The sequence below is a fragment of the Cottoperca gobio genome, chromosome 24 (assembly GCF_900634415.1).
Source record: "Cottoperca gobio chromosome 24, fCotGob3.1, whole genome shotgun sequence".
In the NCBI taxonomy this organism is placed as follows: Eukaryota; Metazoa; Chordata; class Actinopteri; order Perciformes; family Bovichtidae; genus Cottoperca; species Cottoperca gobio.
The window spans coordinates 19,048,110-19,066,359 of record NC_041378.1 but is presented as its reverse complement, the minus strand read 5'-3'; the positions used below and the strand labels follow the sequence as shown (position 1 = coordinate 19,066,359).

At 38.7% G+C, this 18,250-nt stretch overlaps 2 protein-coding genes across 2 annotated transcripts; one reads left to right on the top strand and one right to left on the bottom strand.

Moving 5' to 3' along the window:
• Nucleotides 1-6,104: 6,104 nt before the first annotated feature.
• On the bottom strand, nt 6,105-8,755 carry LOC115003451 (gap junction Cx32.2 protein-like). The gene is made up of 2 exons (XM_029425236.1): nt 8,745-8,755; nt 6,105-7,193 (listed from the first exon to the last, which is right to left on the bottom strand). The coding sequence occupies exon 2, from the start codon at nt 7,182-7,184 to the stop codon at nt 6,429-6,431; it is 756 nt and encodes a 251-aa protein (XP_029281096.1). The 5' UTR covers nt 7,185-7,193; nt 8,745-8,755; the 3' UTR covers nt 6,105-6,428.
• Nucleotides 8,756-10,399: 1,644 nt separating this feature from the next.
• LOC115004063 (gap junction Cx32.2 protein-like) lies at nt 10,400-13,107 on the top strand. The gene is made up of 2 exons (XM_029426063.1): nt 10,400-10,542; nt 12,030-13,107. The coding sequence occupies exon 2, from the start codon at nt 12,046-12,048 to the stop codon at nt 12,919-12,921; it is 876 nt and encodes a 291-aa protein (XP_029281923.1). The 5' UTR covers nt 10,400-10,542; nt 12,030-12,045; the 3' UTR covers nt 12,922-13,107.
• Nucleotides 13,108-18,250: the final 5,143 nt, after the last annotated feature.

Genomic DNA, 18,250 nt, shown 5'->3' with positions numbered 1-18,250 from the left:
GAAATGTATCGAAGTTACTTTTACACATTCAATGTTAAACCAGTTATAGAAAAAATGAACAGTACATAATGAAATCATTTAAATGAGTTTAAAGTGGCATAGAGTAGCAGCATTAAAGATTGTATAAAATATCACCATTAACAGGCTAAAGTGAAGAGATATGTTTTTAGCTTACCTTTGAAAATATTGAGAGAGCTTGCCTGCCTAATGTCTGCAGATAAAGTCTTCCATAGCGTTGGTGCATAATTGCAAAAGGCTGCATCCCCAATTTTCTTTTGGATGTTTCTGGGAACATTTAATAAACCAGTAATAAACCAATTTCAAATTGAAATTGAAATTGAAATTGAAAGTTTATCAGTATATCCACATAATCCTCTTCTGTCAGACCATTTTTTTAATAACTTTTGAAGTCCTGTTACTGGACTACAAGCCAGTAGGCAAAATATCCTACGCTCGATGTCTATCTGAAAGTGCTGTGACTCAATTTTAGGAAATTATTCCATCATTTAGTCCCTCCCAAATTAATCATCTTGTTGATAGTGCTGCAGCCTCACTGCGAATAACACTCGACTCTGTCGCTCCTCTAAAAAATAAGATCATAAAACAGAAAAAGAAAGCTCCATGGCTTAATTTACAAATCCGCAAACTAAAACAAAAGTCGAGAAATCTTGAAAGTAAAGTAGTAGCAGAGTTAACACCAGCAGAGCTAACATCATCAGAGCTAACATCAGCAGAGCTAACATCATCAGAGCTAACACCTGCAGAGCTAACACCAGCAGAGCTAACACCAGCAGAGCTAACACCAGCAGAGCTAACACCAGCAGAGCTAACATCATCAGAGCTAACACCTGCAGAGCTAACACCAGCAGAGCTAACACCAGCAGAGCTAACACCAGCATCACTGCTGCTGATTCAGGCTGTGTGTTTAAAAAACGCAGATATTTTCGCCAGAGTTTCTGAACATTGGAGTTGATGTCCCTCCATTTATAATTATAGTGTTTGGATTTTTGCGTGTTTATTGTTGGATCACAATTTGTTTCACATTTCTGAGGCTGCTGTGTTTAACACCAGTTACAGTTCGAATGTCTGATCCGTTTCTGATTGGCTGCTGTCTATGACACAGATTAAAGTTTGAATCTCAAACTTCTTACCGTTGCATTTGTTTAACACTCCTGAATATAATTTCTTTGTTTGCCCCCTGGGTACATGGTGTATCAGGGCAATTGAAGATTAAAAACAACAAAACATTTGTTTAATAATATAATATTTATTATTATTTTGAAATGTTATTATGTAACTTCAATCTCAGAGAATTTGAGTTTTTATAATAACATAATAAGAAAAATATAAGAATTGAAATACTAACAGAAACAGAACAGAATAATAATCAACATTAGAATGAATTCAGGGGAGACAGTAACATTGCAAAAATAAGACACATCCTGTCTCAAAATGATGCAGAAAAACTAGTCCATACATTTGTTACTTCAAGGCTGGATTACTGCAACTCATTGTTATCAGGTTGTCCCAAAAAGTCGCTTAAGACTCTTCAGTTGATCCAAAATGCAGCGGCACGTGTATTGACTAGAACAAGGAAACGGGATCATATTACTCCTGTATTAGCTGCACTGCACTGGCTCCCGGTAAAATACAGAATATAATTCAAAATCCTTCTCCTGACTTACAAATCAATTAATGGTCAGGCTCCAGCATATCTTAAAGATCTCATAATACCTTATAAACCAACTAGAGCATTACACTCCCAGACTGCAGGGTTACTTGTGGTTCCTAGAGTCTCTAAGAGTACAATGGGAGCCAGAGCCTTCAGCTATCAAGCTCCTCTCCAGTGGAACCAGCTTCCAGTTTGTGTTCGGGAGGCAGACACACTCTCCACATTTAAGAGTAGGCTAAAGACTTTCCTTTTTGATAAAGCTTATAGTTAGGGCTGGCTCAGGTTTGCCCTGGATCAGCCCCTAGTTATGCTGCTATAGGCTTAGACTGCCGGGGGACACCTCCCTGCTCTCTCTTCCTTCTCTTCCTCTCCTCTCCTCCCCTCCCTCTCTCTTCTTCTCCCTCTCTATCTGTAGGCATTTATGTAAATGTATGTTACTAACTCACCATCCGGGTATCATCCCTGGAGTGTCTGTCTCTCATGTGGCAGGTTGCCACTGATAAAGTTTACGTCAGGATCATGAATCGTGACAGCGCCTGCTGACCCTGGTCCTGCTGGACACCGGGAAGCCTTATTGACATTTTCCTGGATCCATCCATACTTTCTATTTCTTTTTTTTTTTCCAACACAACATAATTTCTGTCAAATGTTGTATTTGTACTATGTTGTTTATCCTGTACACACGACATCTATTGCACGTCTGTCCGTCCTGTGAGAGGGATCCCTCCTCAGTTGCTGTCCCTGAGGTTTCTTCCATTTTTTCCCCTTTAATTTTGGGGTTTCTTTTAGGAAGTTTTCCTTGTACGATGCGAGGGTCTAAGACAGAGGATGTCGTAACCTGTACAGTCTGTAAAAGCACACTGAGACAAATGTATAATTTGTGATATTGGGCTATACAAATAAATTTGATTTGATTTGATTTGACAGTAGAAGGGGGGCGGTAAGGGACCTGGATAATGAATAGGGGGGGCGCTGGCCCAAAAAAGGTTGAGAACCACTGATCTAAGCCATCAACCTGTCTCTTAGACCCAACTACACTGTTTAAAGAAGTTTTACCCTTAATTAACACCTCGTTATTAAATATGATCAACCTGTCTCTATTATCTGGCTACGTACCACAATCCTTTAAAGTAGCTGTAATAAAACCACTTCTTAAAAAGTCTTGATCCAGAGGTTTTAGCCAACCATAGGCCGATATCTAACCTTCCCTTTCTTGCAAAGATCCTTGGGGAAAGCAGTCGCAAAACAGTTGTGTGATTTTTTACATAATAGTAGTTTATTGGAGGTTTTTCAATCTGGATTTAGAGTTCATCATAGCACAGAGACGGCACTGGGTGAAAGTTACCAATGACCTTCTATTGGCATCAGACAAAGGACTTGTCTCTGTTCTTGTCTTCTTAGACCTCAGTGCTGTTTTCGACACTGTTGATCAGGACATTCTACTACAGAGACTGGAACATTGTGTTGGCATAAAAGGAACCGCACTAAGCTGATTAAAGTCCTATTTATCTGAGCGATCTCAATAAATAACTAAACTAAACAATAACTAAATATATACAGGCAATAAATGTTTATTGTACCAATTTCAATTTTTCAACATGTTTCCACAGCTCTCTCTGTATTACAACAGGACTATGGAACTTTATATTTTTCATATTCAAATGCATTTAGCAGTCCTAATTCTTCAACTCATATAATTATATTATTAATTATTAATTAGTTTTACACATAAAAAGATAATCTGGATTCCTAAATCATATATTATTGCATATGCTGGATGGTGATAGCCTAGTGGTCTAGTGCCTTCCAAACTAGAAGGTTGTGAGTTCAATACCAGGGCTGTCACCATTGTACCCCTGAGCAAGTTGTAGTTGTAGTTAGTTACTGTAAGTTGCTCTGGATAAATGACTAAAAGAGCTAAATGACCTGGAATGTAATAATATGCAAATGGTTTAACAACTAATATTCATCTTTTTATTGTATTTCTACTCTTCCCTCATATTCCATAAACATAAAACATAAAACAAGAAAATGATGTATATATATTCTATATACATAATTTCTTGGTTTGCGAGGTTTGGGCTGCTTTAGTAAGAAAGGAAAAGAAACATGACTGAAACTTTTGTTTTGATCAAGGTTCTCGGGATAGCTGCCCAAGAATTAGCCTTGTTTATTAGCTTTTAATGGAGGAAAAAGATGAAGAACTCGGAGCTTGAATGTCGAATCAAAACAGCAATCTTCTAATTAAATCGATATATTTATTAACGTGATAAGTCAAACATAGAAAATATTCTCAGCTGAGGACACAAGACTACCACAGACTGCATGGCTAAGATACATCCAGGTTGCTGTCTCACGGGTCCGCTCAAAGTGTGTCAAAGAGTTGTAAAACATCACATCTTAACACATGGAGTAGGCGTTGTCCTTCTCCTCATTGGTCCCCGTTGGCGCCATCACGCTCCTCCGTCAACAGAGTCAGGAAGTGATGGTTTGTTGACCTGTTCTCTTAAAGGGGAAGTGTTCCTATTGCTCTTACATTCAATATTATACTTGTAATACATACAGTGCAGAAAATGCATAATAGTGCAGAAATACATTCATAGTGCAGAAATACATATTGACTGATGAAGACCGGCTGTGATTGGTGTGCACCTGTTCCGGCTCTCCAATCCGAGGCGCACGGGAGAGACCGGTGACTACAAATGCCAAGCCAGCTCGACAGTCGGGGCTGCTGGTGTTGTCAGCCAGATGCCTCGTACTTGTGTGGATACTAGATTCCGTGTATCGTATATTGTTGTTTGAAGTTCTGTGTACTGTATCCTAGGTGTTGGAACTAGGTTTATCTTTGGCGTTAATTGATTAGCAGTTTGCAGCGTTTTCTGTTAGACTTTAGGGTGCCCCGGCGCTGTTTTATGTGTTCTTCTGTTATCAAGTTTTCACCCCGAGTTTGTTTTGTTAGTTTGGCTTTTATGCCTTATTTGCTCTTGTGTTAAGAGCCCTTCTTTGTTCTTTGTGGTGTCGTTAAAAGCAATTGTTTGTCAGATTGTCCACCATATTTAATAAATATATCTTATTTTGCCATCAACATCTGGTGTATGTTACTCCCTTTTCCCTCGCCGAGCCGGGGTCGTAACACCAAGGTTTTGAGATTTCTATTGATCTATTCTATATCTATTCTGTTCTATTTTATGCTATTGGGGCAGCTCAAAGCATTTAAAACTCTCATGTTAAACCTTTAATCCGATCATCCATGGGGAGTGGAATTTATTCCTCTCAACTCGTTAAAGCAGAGCAACTCTCAAAGATCCAAACACCTCCAACTACACTTACTAATGTTGATCGCAATTAAGGAGATCAAGAAGCAAACGTACGGTTCTTTTATGCATTTACAAAAGTATAACAGTGATATCAATGTTACTTTAGCTAAACAGACGATACTTGTTAGTAGATTCAATTTATTGGTTGTAATCTCTTAACATGTCATGATGATGAAGCAGACATTCTGGGTGTATTAGGCCTTGAATATTCCACTGTACGGCAGCAGGACAGAAACTCTTAAAATGAAACAATATAAAATGTGTTGTATTAGATTAGCTGTGTGTGTTTAATTAGTGAAAAGCTCAGAAATACAATAATTGTTTTCAAATGTCCAGGCTCAAAATGCATATAGGGTGAAGTTTTAAACTGAACCTGAACCAGAGCTTTAGCCACAACACAACGTATATGACCTAAGAATGTAGCTGTCCGTGCTGGGAATTCTATCCTTTGGTGCAGGGGTTGGGAACCTTTTTGGCTGGGAGAGCCATAAAAGCCAAATATTTTTTTATGTATTTCCTTGAGAGCTGACGGTGTATCACTGCATCATACACCAGGAAGCGCTGTGTTGTAAAGCTCTGGAGATGGAACATGTAATAAGCACCGTAACACAGAAAGGAAACTTTATAAGAGTCAATGTAAGTCTTTTCCTGAGGAGATACATTCTGAACATGGCGGTGCGATGGCTGAGTTGAGGGAAAGTGTTGCATAGATTTTTCGAGATGCATGAAATCTGCCAGTTTTTGGAAAGCAAAGGGAAAGACACCACAGATCTCTGGGATGATGTGAGCTGGACTTTATATGCGACATAACGAAGTATCTCACTGTTAAACCTGCAGCTTCAGGGCCGTGTGATCACGGACATGTATGATGCAGTGAGAGCGTTCCAAGCCAAGCTGCATGTGGGAGACTCTGATGTATAAACTGACCGCATCTAGCTCAGAAATTAAAATTTAACTGCTCAGCAATCCGTTTGCACTTGGCTTGATATGTTCCATATCTTTTTGCACTTTATCCAATATGTGTATCTTGTTCAATAAATGAATAGGTAAATAGGTTCCCAACCCCTGCTTTGGTGAATGTAGCCATTACATCAACAGATAGATTATAAATCCAATTCACATTCAAAATGCACAACACATTTGTTTATTTACTGGTAAAGTTTGACTGTAAACTTAGAAGTCAGTTTAAGTTTCATTCAAGCACAACTTCACATTTAATATTCTTGGATCAGATAAATGTTCCACTTGTTTGATAGAAAGGGTCAAATACAATCAATTCTGCCACAGAACAGATTTATGTAAAGCCTAAAGTAAAAAATCTAATATAGGATGCATTACTGTCTGTACACAAGATACACAATTCAAAACAGGATGTGACTGCCCTCAATATTTATATCCTACAACATTGAAGCAAAGGTCCTAACTCTGGTCACAGTCCTTCAACAAGGTGTAACTTCCTCAGTTAAAGTGTGATCGGGTTTATTGAGAGTGTAAATCTCTGAGCCACTGCTCCTCTTCTTCGTCATCTTTGAGATCATCAGGTGGAGCATCTCCACGATGTTGAGGATCACAGAGAGGACGGCCATCGCCAACATAAAGACAATGAAGATGGTTTTCTCTGTGGGACGACTTATGAAGCAGAGTACCGGTGACGGACAGGGGTAGTCGGAATATGAGATGTTATGAGGCATAAGTATGAAGCCGTAGACGTAGTACTGGCCCACAATGAATCCCACTTCAAGCAGGACCTTGAACAGCAGCTGCATCATGTAGCTGACCAGCAGGATGCCCTTGAGCTGTACTTTGCCATGTATATCTGAATACTTAGGCGCTTTAATCATCCCGTTCTTACAGAGTTTCTGCACCAGGCATCTCCTAAGCTTGTTTTCTCTGCGAATCACCAGCAGGACGTGGCCCAGATACACGAGTGTTGGAGTAGAGACGATGAGGATCTGGAGGACCCAGAAGCGCGTGTGAGACAAAGGGAAGGATCGGTCATAGCAGGCGTTCCTGCAGCCAGGGCTTCTGGTGTTACAGTCCATTTTTGCTTGTTCGTCTCCCCATATGTTATCAACGCCGGCAGCTAAGATGAAGATTCTGAAGAGGAAAAGAACACTCATCCAGACCTTCCCCCCGACAGTGGAGTGTGACTGCACCTTGTCCAACAGTTCAGACAGGAAGGACCACTCCGCCATGATGACAGCCTACGAGAGGGAAGACATAACAGATTTCAAGTCAGCGTGAGTTAACCTCACTTGTGTAGAACACTTTACACACAGGACAGTTCAACATGGACAGTGAGATAAGACGTGGCAGAGTTACAAGGAAAATGATATAGAGCAATACAGTGCTCTCTCTTATGCAGGGGCATGTCCAGGGAGGGGCCTCCCCTGAACTCTGATTGGCCCCCATGGATGTAGTCTTGGTGATGACACCCATAAATTATAAGTCAAATGGATAGTTGAGAAAGAAGTGAGAAATGGAAACGAGAGTGGAGTGTAAGCCTTACTGCTGTTCTCATTTTTCAGTGCAAGTTCGTTTTGAGTTGGTGAGAAACTTAACATTAATCGGGTCCTAAGCAGGATCTAAGATATATATATATTTTTTTGTATATATATTTTTTAGAGTGTATATATGTTATTTATTTAAAGTACATGTATATTTTAAGTACACATTTTATTTTATATTCATGCATCAGCACCACGACACTTTTAAATATTTATGACCACTTTCACAGTAAGCCAGGACAACGAAAATTCATTTGAATTGTACATTGTATAATCTCGAAATGACAATAAAGTTTTTTGATTGATTGATTTGATACTGTAATGTTAGTCATTAAAATAGAAATGAGAAGTGGAGACAGAAATAATAAGTTAATGCTATTTCGACGTGTGTGTGCACGCACATACTTCATGCCACCGCTGCAGAAGTCAGTGCCCCACTGGTGCCCACCCAGTCAGAAACATCTGGACCTGCCACTGCTCTTTTGAACAGGCAGGTTTATGTAACCTAAGTTTTAAAATGTGCATAATTGCTATCGTTTTTATTCCATCAAGGAAATACGTGCAAAAATATTTTAGAGAAGATTTTTTTCATTCAGATGAAAGCTATATAAATTAAACCAGAACAAATTTAAAAAATACATATATTCCATCACATGTTAACAGACCTTGTCGAGGCGGATGGCTGAATTGGGACATTCAAGAATTTTAAACTAAGGCTTTTGGAACATGCATCTGTCATTCAGAATATAAAAGTACCTCTGAATGAAGTGTAGCCGTCTCAGATCTTTTCAAGAGAGACAAAATAAATCTTATTTCAGAATTCTAGCTTGCTAGATACATAGGTTACACAATACACATTGAGTAATGAGTGTTGCCATGGAGCCAGACTAAATAAACATCCATTCATCAAGTGCATATGTTTACAAATGCAAATTTTCACAATGTATAAAGAAAGTAGGATATATATATATATATATATATATATATATATATATATATATATATATATACATGTGTTTTAGTTTAGTTTTTTATTCTATAAGGATTTTACATTGTTAATGATTGACTGACACCAATGCCAATATTACTGTAGAGCTGCCAAATTATTAATAACGAATTATCTATAAAACATATTTCTCAGGTATGTTGATTGACATTTTATTACAAGGTTTTCACATTTCAAGTGATTTATAGTTGCTATTGCGTTTGAACAATCCTAAATCTTCACACAGTAATATCTGTTCCTACCTCAGTAATGTCCAGTCAGTCCCTGACCGGGATTCTCTCACTTCCCTCTTATTATTGAGGCTAACATTGCGAAATCAACCGATCCTTCCTCAGGCCTCACTAAAACGCCCACACTCCCTAACATGACTGTGTCGTGTTGAAATGGACTGATGTTGACGTATAACACCTTATTATCCATTGCTGACCACAACTGACACCATGAATAACCCTCACTCCTTTAAACATGTCAGGTGCCCTTGAACAACACGCAGAAGTTTAATCTTCTCTAATACATCGTGGGACCTGTGAATGTCCTAAAATTAGGAAATCTGTGTCTGTCTCCTGCAAAATGACTGACAGGGTCGCTGCCCTCCATTATAATACATCCATGCTAACCCCTGATGGTGTGTGATACTTGCTATCAGGACCCATGGCAAACAGGAACTCCATAAATAGCTCCATGCTTTTGACTGGGGTCCCCCTGGACCCCGATACATTGGCATTTTTAAAATAGCACTAAATAAAACAGGAACAGAAAACAATAGGAAAAAGTTGTCAATGTCATTAAAATTGGTATGATAGAATAAAGCACCTGTGAGCTTTGACAAAAAGTATATATGTGGGGTCTGCAGTGGACCTCAGATGGTGGGATTAAGTTTAAGGTGCTTTATAACCTGATCTTGAGGCGTGTCATGAAGAGGGTCCGGGGTCAAGTCAAAAATATGTAAAGAGATTGTTTTGCACTTCCAGAGTCATAATAAGAAAACACCTGAAGCTAGTTTTTAAGCTAGTTATATCAATATTTAATGAATAGGGCTCAAACTATTTTGGAAAAAATTCATAATGATATGAGAAGACCCTAGCTTATTAAACATAAACATATAACATAAACAAGCGTCTCTAAATGATCCCAATATACTATAGCCCGATATGCTAATACCACTACATGCTGATATTTCTCTGTTTAAACTATGATGCCAGCTACACCGTATGATGCAACATTTACATAATTCTGTTTGTTAACTTAAAATTGTCACAACACACATAATGTCTGGGGTCAGGCAGAAATGTGGACACAACACATTAAAAAGATGAAACAAGAATATGAAAAAACTAAAGGATCACAACGAACAATACATTTGTATCTCATGATAATGTACATGCCAAATAAATCAATAACAGTACTCCTTATATTGCCTGTCGCTCAACGTCTTACTTAAACCCACCAACCAAACAGCAGGTTGAGCCCGCTGCGGCCTTTTTTATTCAAATATAGATATCATGGTAATAATAAATATGAGCATTTTGCATAATTGTTCTTTTGTACTCTCTCTCCACCTTCAAATAATTTATTTGCCTAAAAAGAGACAAAATGCACAAAATGAAGTATGCTCTTTGAACTTGTCTGCTACTACTCAACATAACCTTTCACACTAACAGTGGGTGTATGAAATGTATACATGCAGACAGTCTGGGAGTAAGGTGTGCCACTTCAAGTGGGAGGCAAGGCTCACGATGACTTGCAGTGCAAATTAATGACAGGAAAATGGGGTGTGAAGGATCACCAGGGCTTGCTTAACAGGAACTGAACACGATGAAACCTTTTTCATCAGAATCATCAAAAATGATCACGAGTTTGAGTGAAAAGAGAAGCTGTGAGACTGAAGTGTCCCAGCTTGAGTGAGTAACAGCAAAGCCATGAGCCTCAACAGTATTTAAGTCCCACCCTGGTCCGTGCAACACATCTTTCACTGCGCACACTCTGGCTCCTCCGTGATGGACACATGGCGAAGGATTTCTAATATCTGAAGCCTTGCAGGCGAGTACATTTTATGTTTCTGCAACCTTGAATCCAAACACTTGTTCATTACCATGTTATTGTGTCACAGGAGGTAGTTCAGGAGACAAATCAATCACAATTCCAAGTTAGCACCTAAACAAATTACAGTTGCAAACTTTGAGTAACTTGATTCTATGACGAGCGCGTGTTATGTCTTTCGATAATACTGCAATTATAAAGCATGTATCTATCAAACAGCTAAAAGGGAAAATGTCAACTTAAGCAAAGATAAAAGTAAACACATAAACTTAAGTAAAAAACACATTCATCTAATTTCATTGAACTTAAATGAAATGTTACTATATAAACTCAGGAGGTCTCTGAAGGAGCCTGTCAGAAGCTCAGATGCCTGCAGTACAGAAACAAAGGCATACTGAAGCTACGTGTATCATTCACATGTGTCATTCACATGTATCATTTGCTTTCTGAAGATTTTTCTTTTTTTGTGGCATGTTTAGGATTGCAAACAATAATGCAGTATGCAAACATTTGTATTCTTCACATTTACATTTCTCTAATGTTTATCAAAAAACTCTCTCTAAACACTAAATTGACTCAAATAATAGATAAAACCTGAAGCAATTCTACTTTGCCTGTCTAACTATACAGTGCTATAAGCAGATTATAATTATGTGTATAGTGCATTATAGACTTATTATATTATGGGCTTGCAAAAAGAGTCAGTGAATGTCCAGCAATTATGAAGTATTATTATACTTGACCTAAGTCATTATAAAATACTTTATAGTGTGTTATGTTTATTATAAAGCATTATGAATATTTATCGGTGCTAATAACTATAATTATACAGACCTATAAACGGATTAAAAAGTATGAATATAATACATAGACATGGGTGTCATATAAACTTTTTGTGTCTTAAGACTTGAACTTGAAAAAAAATACATCACTTAGGCTTTTACAGATTGCATCTCGCCTAGAAAAGGTTATACTGTAGCAGATTTTCTATTTCTATTATAAGCATTAATGTGCTTCCTCATGAGAGCAGCTTAAACCCTGTACTTCCTACATGGTGGCAATTTATGTAAAATGATGTCTTGACCGATCAGTGGGTGTCAGGCTGCGCTGTCATAAATCTACTGAGCCCTCTGACAAGGTGACACCATCCTCTAAATGTGTCTTATTCTTCGTATTCAGAAAATAACTTTATTAGTTGAGAAGTTGGCTCTTTGGAAAATGAGTGCGCTTAGAATTATGGCTCCATACAGGTAGATGAGGATGTTTAAAGACTTTGATTCAGCTTCATGAATGATATACTCTACAATGCTACTATACTTTTCTTTCTTTCCCTCTCACACACATGTTCTGACAGACTGTAGTTGTTTCACTTAATATTTCATTATGTCTTGATCTAATCCGTTCTTACCTTCGTAGGATTTGCAGACACCTTGGTAAATAACCAACAACTGTAAGTGTGATGTCTGTGTGTCTCTCCTCTACTTCAGACATTAGCTTGCAGCCATGGGTGACTGGTCTTACATGTCCTCACTGCTGGACAAGGTCCAGTCTCACTCCACTGTGGTCGGGAAGATCTGGATGAGCATCCTCTTCCTGTTCAGGATCTTTATCCTGGGTGCTGCTGCGGACAACGTCTGGGGAGACGAAGTGTCAGAGTTCTCCTGTAACGTCCTGGAACCAGGATGTGAACACGCCTGCTACAACTGGATGTTCCCAATATCCTACGTTCATTACTGGGTCCTGCAGATCACCTTTGTGTCGACACCCACCCTACTCTACCTGGGCCATGCTATCCACATCATCCACAAAGAGAAGAGGATGATGGAGAAGCTGCAGGACAGCACTAGTGGAACCGTACGGAGGAAGCCCAAGTATACAGATGACAGAGGGAAGGTGAAGATAACAGGCATCCTCTTTTGCACTTACATGACTCAGCTGGTGTTTAAGATCCTCCTGGAGGTGGGATTCTGTGTGGGCCAGTTCTACATCTTTGGCACCGTGTTCATGGTCCCCTACTTCCACTGTCCTTTGTCTCCACCTTGTTCCCGTTTCAGCGGTGCCGAGTGTTACATTTCTCGTCCCACAGAGAAAACAATTTTTGTCATCTTCATGCTTGTAGTTTCAGGCATTTCGGTGCTCCTCAACATCATCGAGATGATCTACCTGCTCTGTAACAAGAGGAGAGAGAGCAGGAAAACACATCAACCTCAGCACTATTTGCTCAGTTCACAGCAGTTCCCATCCAACCCAGTTTCGGGAGCCACGAGCCACCAGTATGGAGGATTCCCACTGCGGCATGTGCCGACCCAGGGTCTGACAGGCCTCTGCAATGACGACCAACACATTGACTCAGACGTCAGTAAAGAGAAGCTCACCTGATACATGAATATAAACAGTTATATATAGTTTTGAATACTACAGTTACTCCACTACATTTGTATAACAGCTTTAGTTTCAAGTTACTTTTCAGGAAAAAAATGACCCGTCATGTATCTCAAAATTTGGTGATTTTTAATTTGAATTCTGATAAAGTATGATAGTATTAAAGGATTATTATTATTTTGATTGTACAACATTTTTTATCTTGCACAGGGGCTGCAAATTTACTTTCCTCACACTCATTTTCTCTACCATGTAACAATGTTTATCTATTGTCCCTAATAAACAAACAAACAAACAAGATAAGACGCATGTTATAGCAGCACAAGTCAAATGAATAAATAGTATTATTTCAGACATTACATTCAAAAGGTACACATTGTATTGGGCCAGGCGTAAGGTAAAAACATTTATTTCATTTTATTTTGCATAATTGAAATGTTGAGAATGGTAATGCCAGGCAAAAGAAGAAATACATAAGGAGAAGATTCATTTCTTTGTTTTTGCACTGTCGAGAACAAAACCTGATATCTCGAGAGCAATGTTGAACTTTTTAGAATAAAGCAATCTACTAGCGTTATATTGAAAGTTTGACTTAATTATAGATATCTCGGCTTTATTATTGACGTGCAAAATACATTTTTAAAACTTGTGCATGTAACATTTTTCCCTTAATGGCTGTCCCTAATAATGTTCCATATGCTGTAGGCCTATTACAATACTTAGGTCACATACATCATTTGCAAAATGTGAAAATATATTTATATGTGCAAAAGTAATGAATCTGGGTAGAATAGTGAGACCTTAACAGTCAAAGTCAAGCATATCTACAGTATGTAGTGTACATAAGGTGCATAGGTGTAATAATAATGGTCTAGTGGTCTAGTGGTCAGGCTTCCAAATACAACACCTGAAGGTTGTGAGTTCAATACCACCATTGTACCCCTGAGGGAGGTACTAAACCCTGAGCTGCTATAGGGAGACTGTCCCTGTAGTTAGTTTACTGTAAGATGCTCTGGATAAGAGCATCTGATAAAATACCTGTAATGTAAAAGCACCAGGGGGCAGGGTTCAAATATTAACTCCAGGCACATTCTCTCTCTCTCTCTCTCTCTATATATATATATATATATACTGTCTCTATAATTGTGTCTATGATGTTGGTCTATTCTGTACACAAATATATTGCATGTCTTTCCATGGGAGAGAGATTCTCAGTCGCTCTTCTTGAGGTTTCTTCCATTTTTTAAAAACGTAATAACCTTTCTTTAGGGGAGTTTATCCTTATCTGAATGGAGGGTCACAGGACAGATATGCTCTACATATTGTAAAGCCCCTTGAGGCAAATTTGTGACATTGACTTGACCAGGAAAATTGACCTCTGTCACATAATGTGGCATTTCTCTTCATACAGACATTTCAAGAGGAAATGTTTTGAGGAAGTCAGAGTTGCTGATTTGACAGTACTGAGGCAGAATCCTTGTTTAGCATGTGGAAAAAACATCACGACAGAGGGAAGTGGAGAATGCATTTGCTGGGAAGGTTAGAGCAGCTTCTGCCTGGAGACTTCAGTCCTTAAAATGACCTGTCAGCAGCTGGCTTTAAGTCCCACAACCTCATTTGAGCTGCTCAGTTTATTACTATTTTAGAAACTAATCAGGAGTTAACAATGAAGCTCAGAGGCTTAGCACAGGTGTGCTACCAAAATCATATCGGTTATAAATGTGGAATGCCATAAAAATCCAGCATAGTACCTGTCCAGTAATACATATTCAGGTTTGTCATATTAAGTCTACGCAGAAACACTACATTAACGTTAAGTATTTAAGATATCTTAGACAGTAGAGAACATTGTGCAGCACTTTTTATTGACTTATCCAAGGCTTTTGATACAGTAGATCATGCCTTATTGTCACAAAGACTCTACAGTATAGGTCTCTCAGATCATGGTGTCTGTTGGTTTGAAAACTATTTATCAGGCAGATCACAGTGTGTGCAGGCAGAAGGTAAAACTTCTAGTTCTCTTAATGTATCCAAGGGTGTACCACAGGGATCGGTTGTAGGACCATTGTTATTTATCATTTATATAAATAATCTTTATCACAATGTTTTAAATGCAAATTTCCATTTTTATGCTGATGACACAGTAATTTACCGCTCTGAATCCTCCCCTAATCAGTCTCTTTGTCAGCTCCAGCCTGCTTTTAACATTGTACAATGTAATTTGTGTGATTTGAAATTTGAAACTTAAATGCTGAAAAGACGAAGCTCATGATGATCTCGAAAGCAAAAACCAAACACTTGAACCTCCCTCCTATCACCACGGGGCACCACAAGGCACTGAGATTCATAACAAACCTCAAAACCCTGACGCACCACTGCACCTTATATGCTCGTGTTGGATGGTCTTCCCTGACCACCCGTAGACTGAAATACTGGCACATCCTTATTTATAAAGCTATTCTGGGTACTCTTCCACAATACCTAAGGATCTACATTAGTAAGAAATGTAGTGGCTTCGCTCCGAGGACTTGTTTCTTTTAACTGTCCCAAAAGTCCGCACAGAACTTGGGAAAAGGGCTTTTAGTTAGTTAGTTTTAGTTTAGCTGCTCCGGCTGCCTGGAACCAGCTGCAGAATGAGATGAAACTCAGAGAGCTAATCTCTCTGAACAGACTTAAAGCAACTCTTAAAGACATTGAAGCAGACCGCTGTGTCTGTAAATGTTTTAATTAATGTTGTGATTGTTTTCTTTTATTGTTTCTTTTGTCTGTAACTGTGCTGCTGCCTATCTTGACCAGCACACTCTTGAAAAAGAGATTTTTAATCTCAATGAGGCCATATCCTGGTTAAATAAAGGTTATAAAATAACATAAAAAGATGGTACAAGCATAGCCTTCATTACACAGCTTGTTTATTCATCAACCATTTCTTTTCATTTGGCTTAATGATGCTGTTTTGACAGAAATTGATTATTTGACAATTAACTCTCATCCACTCTGTGAGACGTGAGAGTCGAAGACGTTCAAATCAGGCAGTAAAAAATTTCAAATAAAAATGATGATTGTACATAACATGTTTTGGCGTCGTCAAGGTAATGTGATATGATTTGCATTTACAAGGTGACATAGTACCTGAAGATTCACGGCTTTAGGCTTCATGGGGACATTGGGATTGGGCCTTAACCTCACCGTCTGTGGACGGGTCACAAATTCATGCCTATGCTTGACATTAGAGGTCCGTGTGTGTGTTTTCACTTTTCCTGTGTGTCTGGAAAAGCTGGAAAAGCATGGGTAATTGTGGACTATTTTTCAAGCAATGGAGAACAGCTGGAAACTGAGAGAAGTTAAATTTCCTGGAAACCGTTTATCTGGAAGACATTTTTTTTTTTCTAAATGTAAGTCTGGTGTCATATTTTTCAACAAATCCCCTGTGCAGACCAAAGCAGCAAAGTGTTAGTTCATCTCTGAATGCTTTCGGAGTTCCCTGCTCTGTCTCTCTTTAGAAACAGCGCACTAATATATTATTTAAAAGGCTCAGTAACTAAGAGTCAACTATTTACAACGTAAGAAAACACATGTAAACAGACTCAGCACAAACACACTCACCAATCTGACGTACTGGAAATAAAGAAAGAAGAACAGAAATACCTTAGTCACACTAAAAACTGATGAGTGTGTCAAACACACATTATTGTGTTTTAACATGCTGATTGCGTGATTCTGATATTGTTAACGTATATACTCTCTGTACAGCTTACATTAGTGTTTTATATATAAATAATAATATAATAGCGGTGAGTGCCCCCTATCGTAGAAGGACGGTGGGTTCTACTAGACTTTCCTCCTGTTGGCAGCCATGAAGGCGCAATAACAATCAACTTCAGTCCAAGTGTTTTGATGGGATACTGGCCTAACGTTTATCCTTGGAGTACACACTTATATAAACACGTGCAGACATACACACAAAACAATGATATCCCAAAACATCTTCATAGATTTCCATTTACAGACAAACCTACTCTCCCTCCTGAAAAGGACACACATTTGATATGAAGGCCTATTGTACTCTGTGACGTCAAAAGGCTTGAACAGGAAGGCAACCAATAACAGTGAGAAGTCTCACAGGATGTTTTTATGGATTGTTTGAAGCTCGTGGACAGTATGAGAGGTAAACACGACACTGGGAGGAAAACAAAGACGTCACAGGCTCTGGCAGGGGTTTACATGTCACCCAGTGCATCGTGTTTTAATAGTTTTTGAACAACATTGATGCGCATTAGGCACAGATGAATAAGCTGTATGGGCAGTAATGACAGTATTATAACCCCGGCTGCTCCTCCCATACAATATATCAATGTATCAAATTCAAGGGACGTGCGGTAAGGGGAGGCAAAGCCCATCATCATGAAAAGTAAAACAAATAATAAAATAAATATAAATGTATATTTGACCACTGGTCTGTGCCATAACTGGATTTTCTGTATGAGTCCAATAATTGTTATAATTTTTATAGTCCAAATCGCTGAATGTGCGTATTCTCTGTTCAGATACAGGAGAGATGCGAGCTGCGGCAGCGACGAGCTGAGCCTCACCTCGGATTGCGCAATCCCTCACTAAATTGAGCGCATGCATTTGGCGCGTGCTTGTTGCTATTGTGAAGTAAATAAACATGTACTCGTACACCTCAATCAAAATGTATTATTGCACAACATGTATTTCTGCACAAATGTATAATGAGCACTATATTAGTTATGAATGTGAAGCACTGTAGGTTCTCTTCAAAGAGTTTCAGGTCTACCTCCATCTCGCCACATACAAGACGGCCCACCAAGGGGCATAACCGCGCCAACATGGACCAATGACGACACCCTTCTGTAGAGAATATAGCAAAATGTTTATGATGTTTTTGTAACACTTTCACTTGTACCAACAGACAGCTAACTGGCTCTTTATTGATTCGGACTGTGGACTTGGTGTGTGAAAGTGTTCTCGGCTGAGGGTATTTTTTGACATTGCTGTCATCATCACTTTAAATAAATAAGTATCTTGATCAACTAGAAGTTTACTGGATTCAATTGAAAGACTATCTCAGCGCCCTTTGGGCTTCAAAACCCAACACTATCTCTCTGTATGTCGCCAATATAATGTTTACAGACACTTTTATTATGCATCCTGACTTTCCATAGTCCAGTTAATGTATGTAATGTATGTATGTAACATATTTAGTCTTGCTGATGTGATATAAAACCACAGTGAGAAGACACAAGCTACTGCTAGCTAACATCAGAGTCAGGTGCTACTGCTAGCTAACATCAGTCAGGTGCACTGT

Excerpts from the sequence above, each read along its gene's own strand:
- LOC115003451 (XM_029425236.1), bottom strand. The coding sequence starts at position 7,184 with ATGGCGGAGTGGTCCTTCCTGTCTGAACTGTTGGACAAGGTGCAGTCA.
- LOC115004063 (XM_029426063.1), top strand. The coding sequence starts at position 12,046 with ATGGGTGACTGGTCTTACATGTCCTCACTGCTGGACAAGGTCCAGTCT.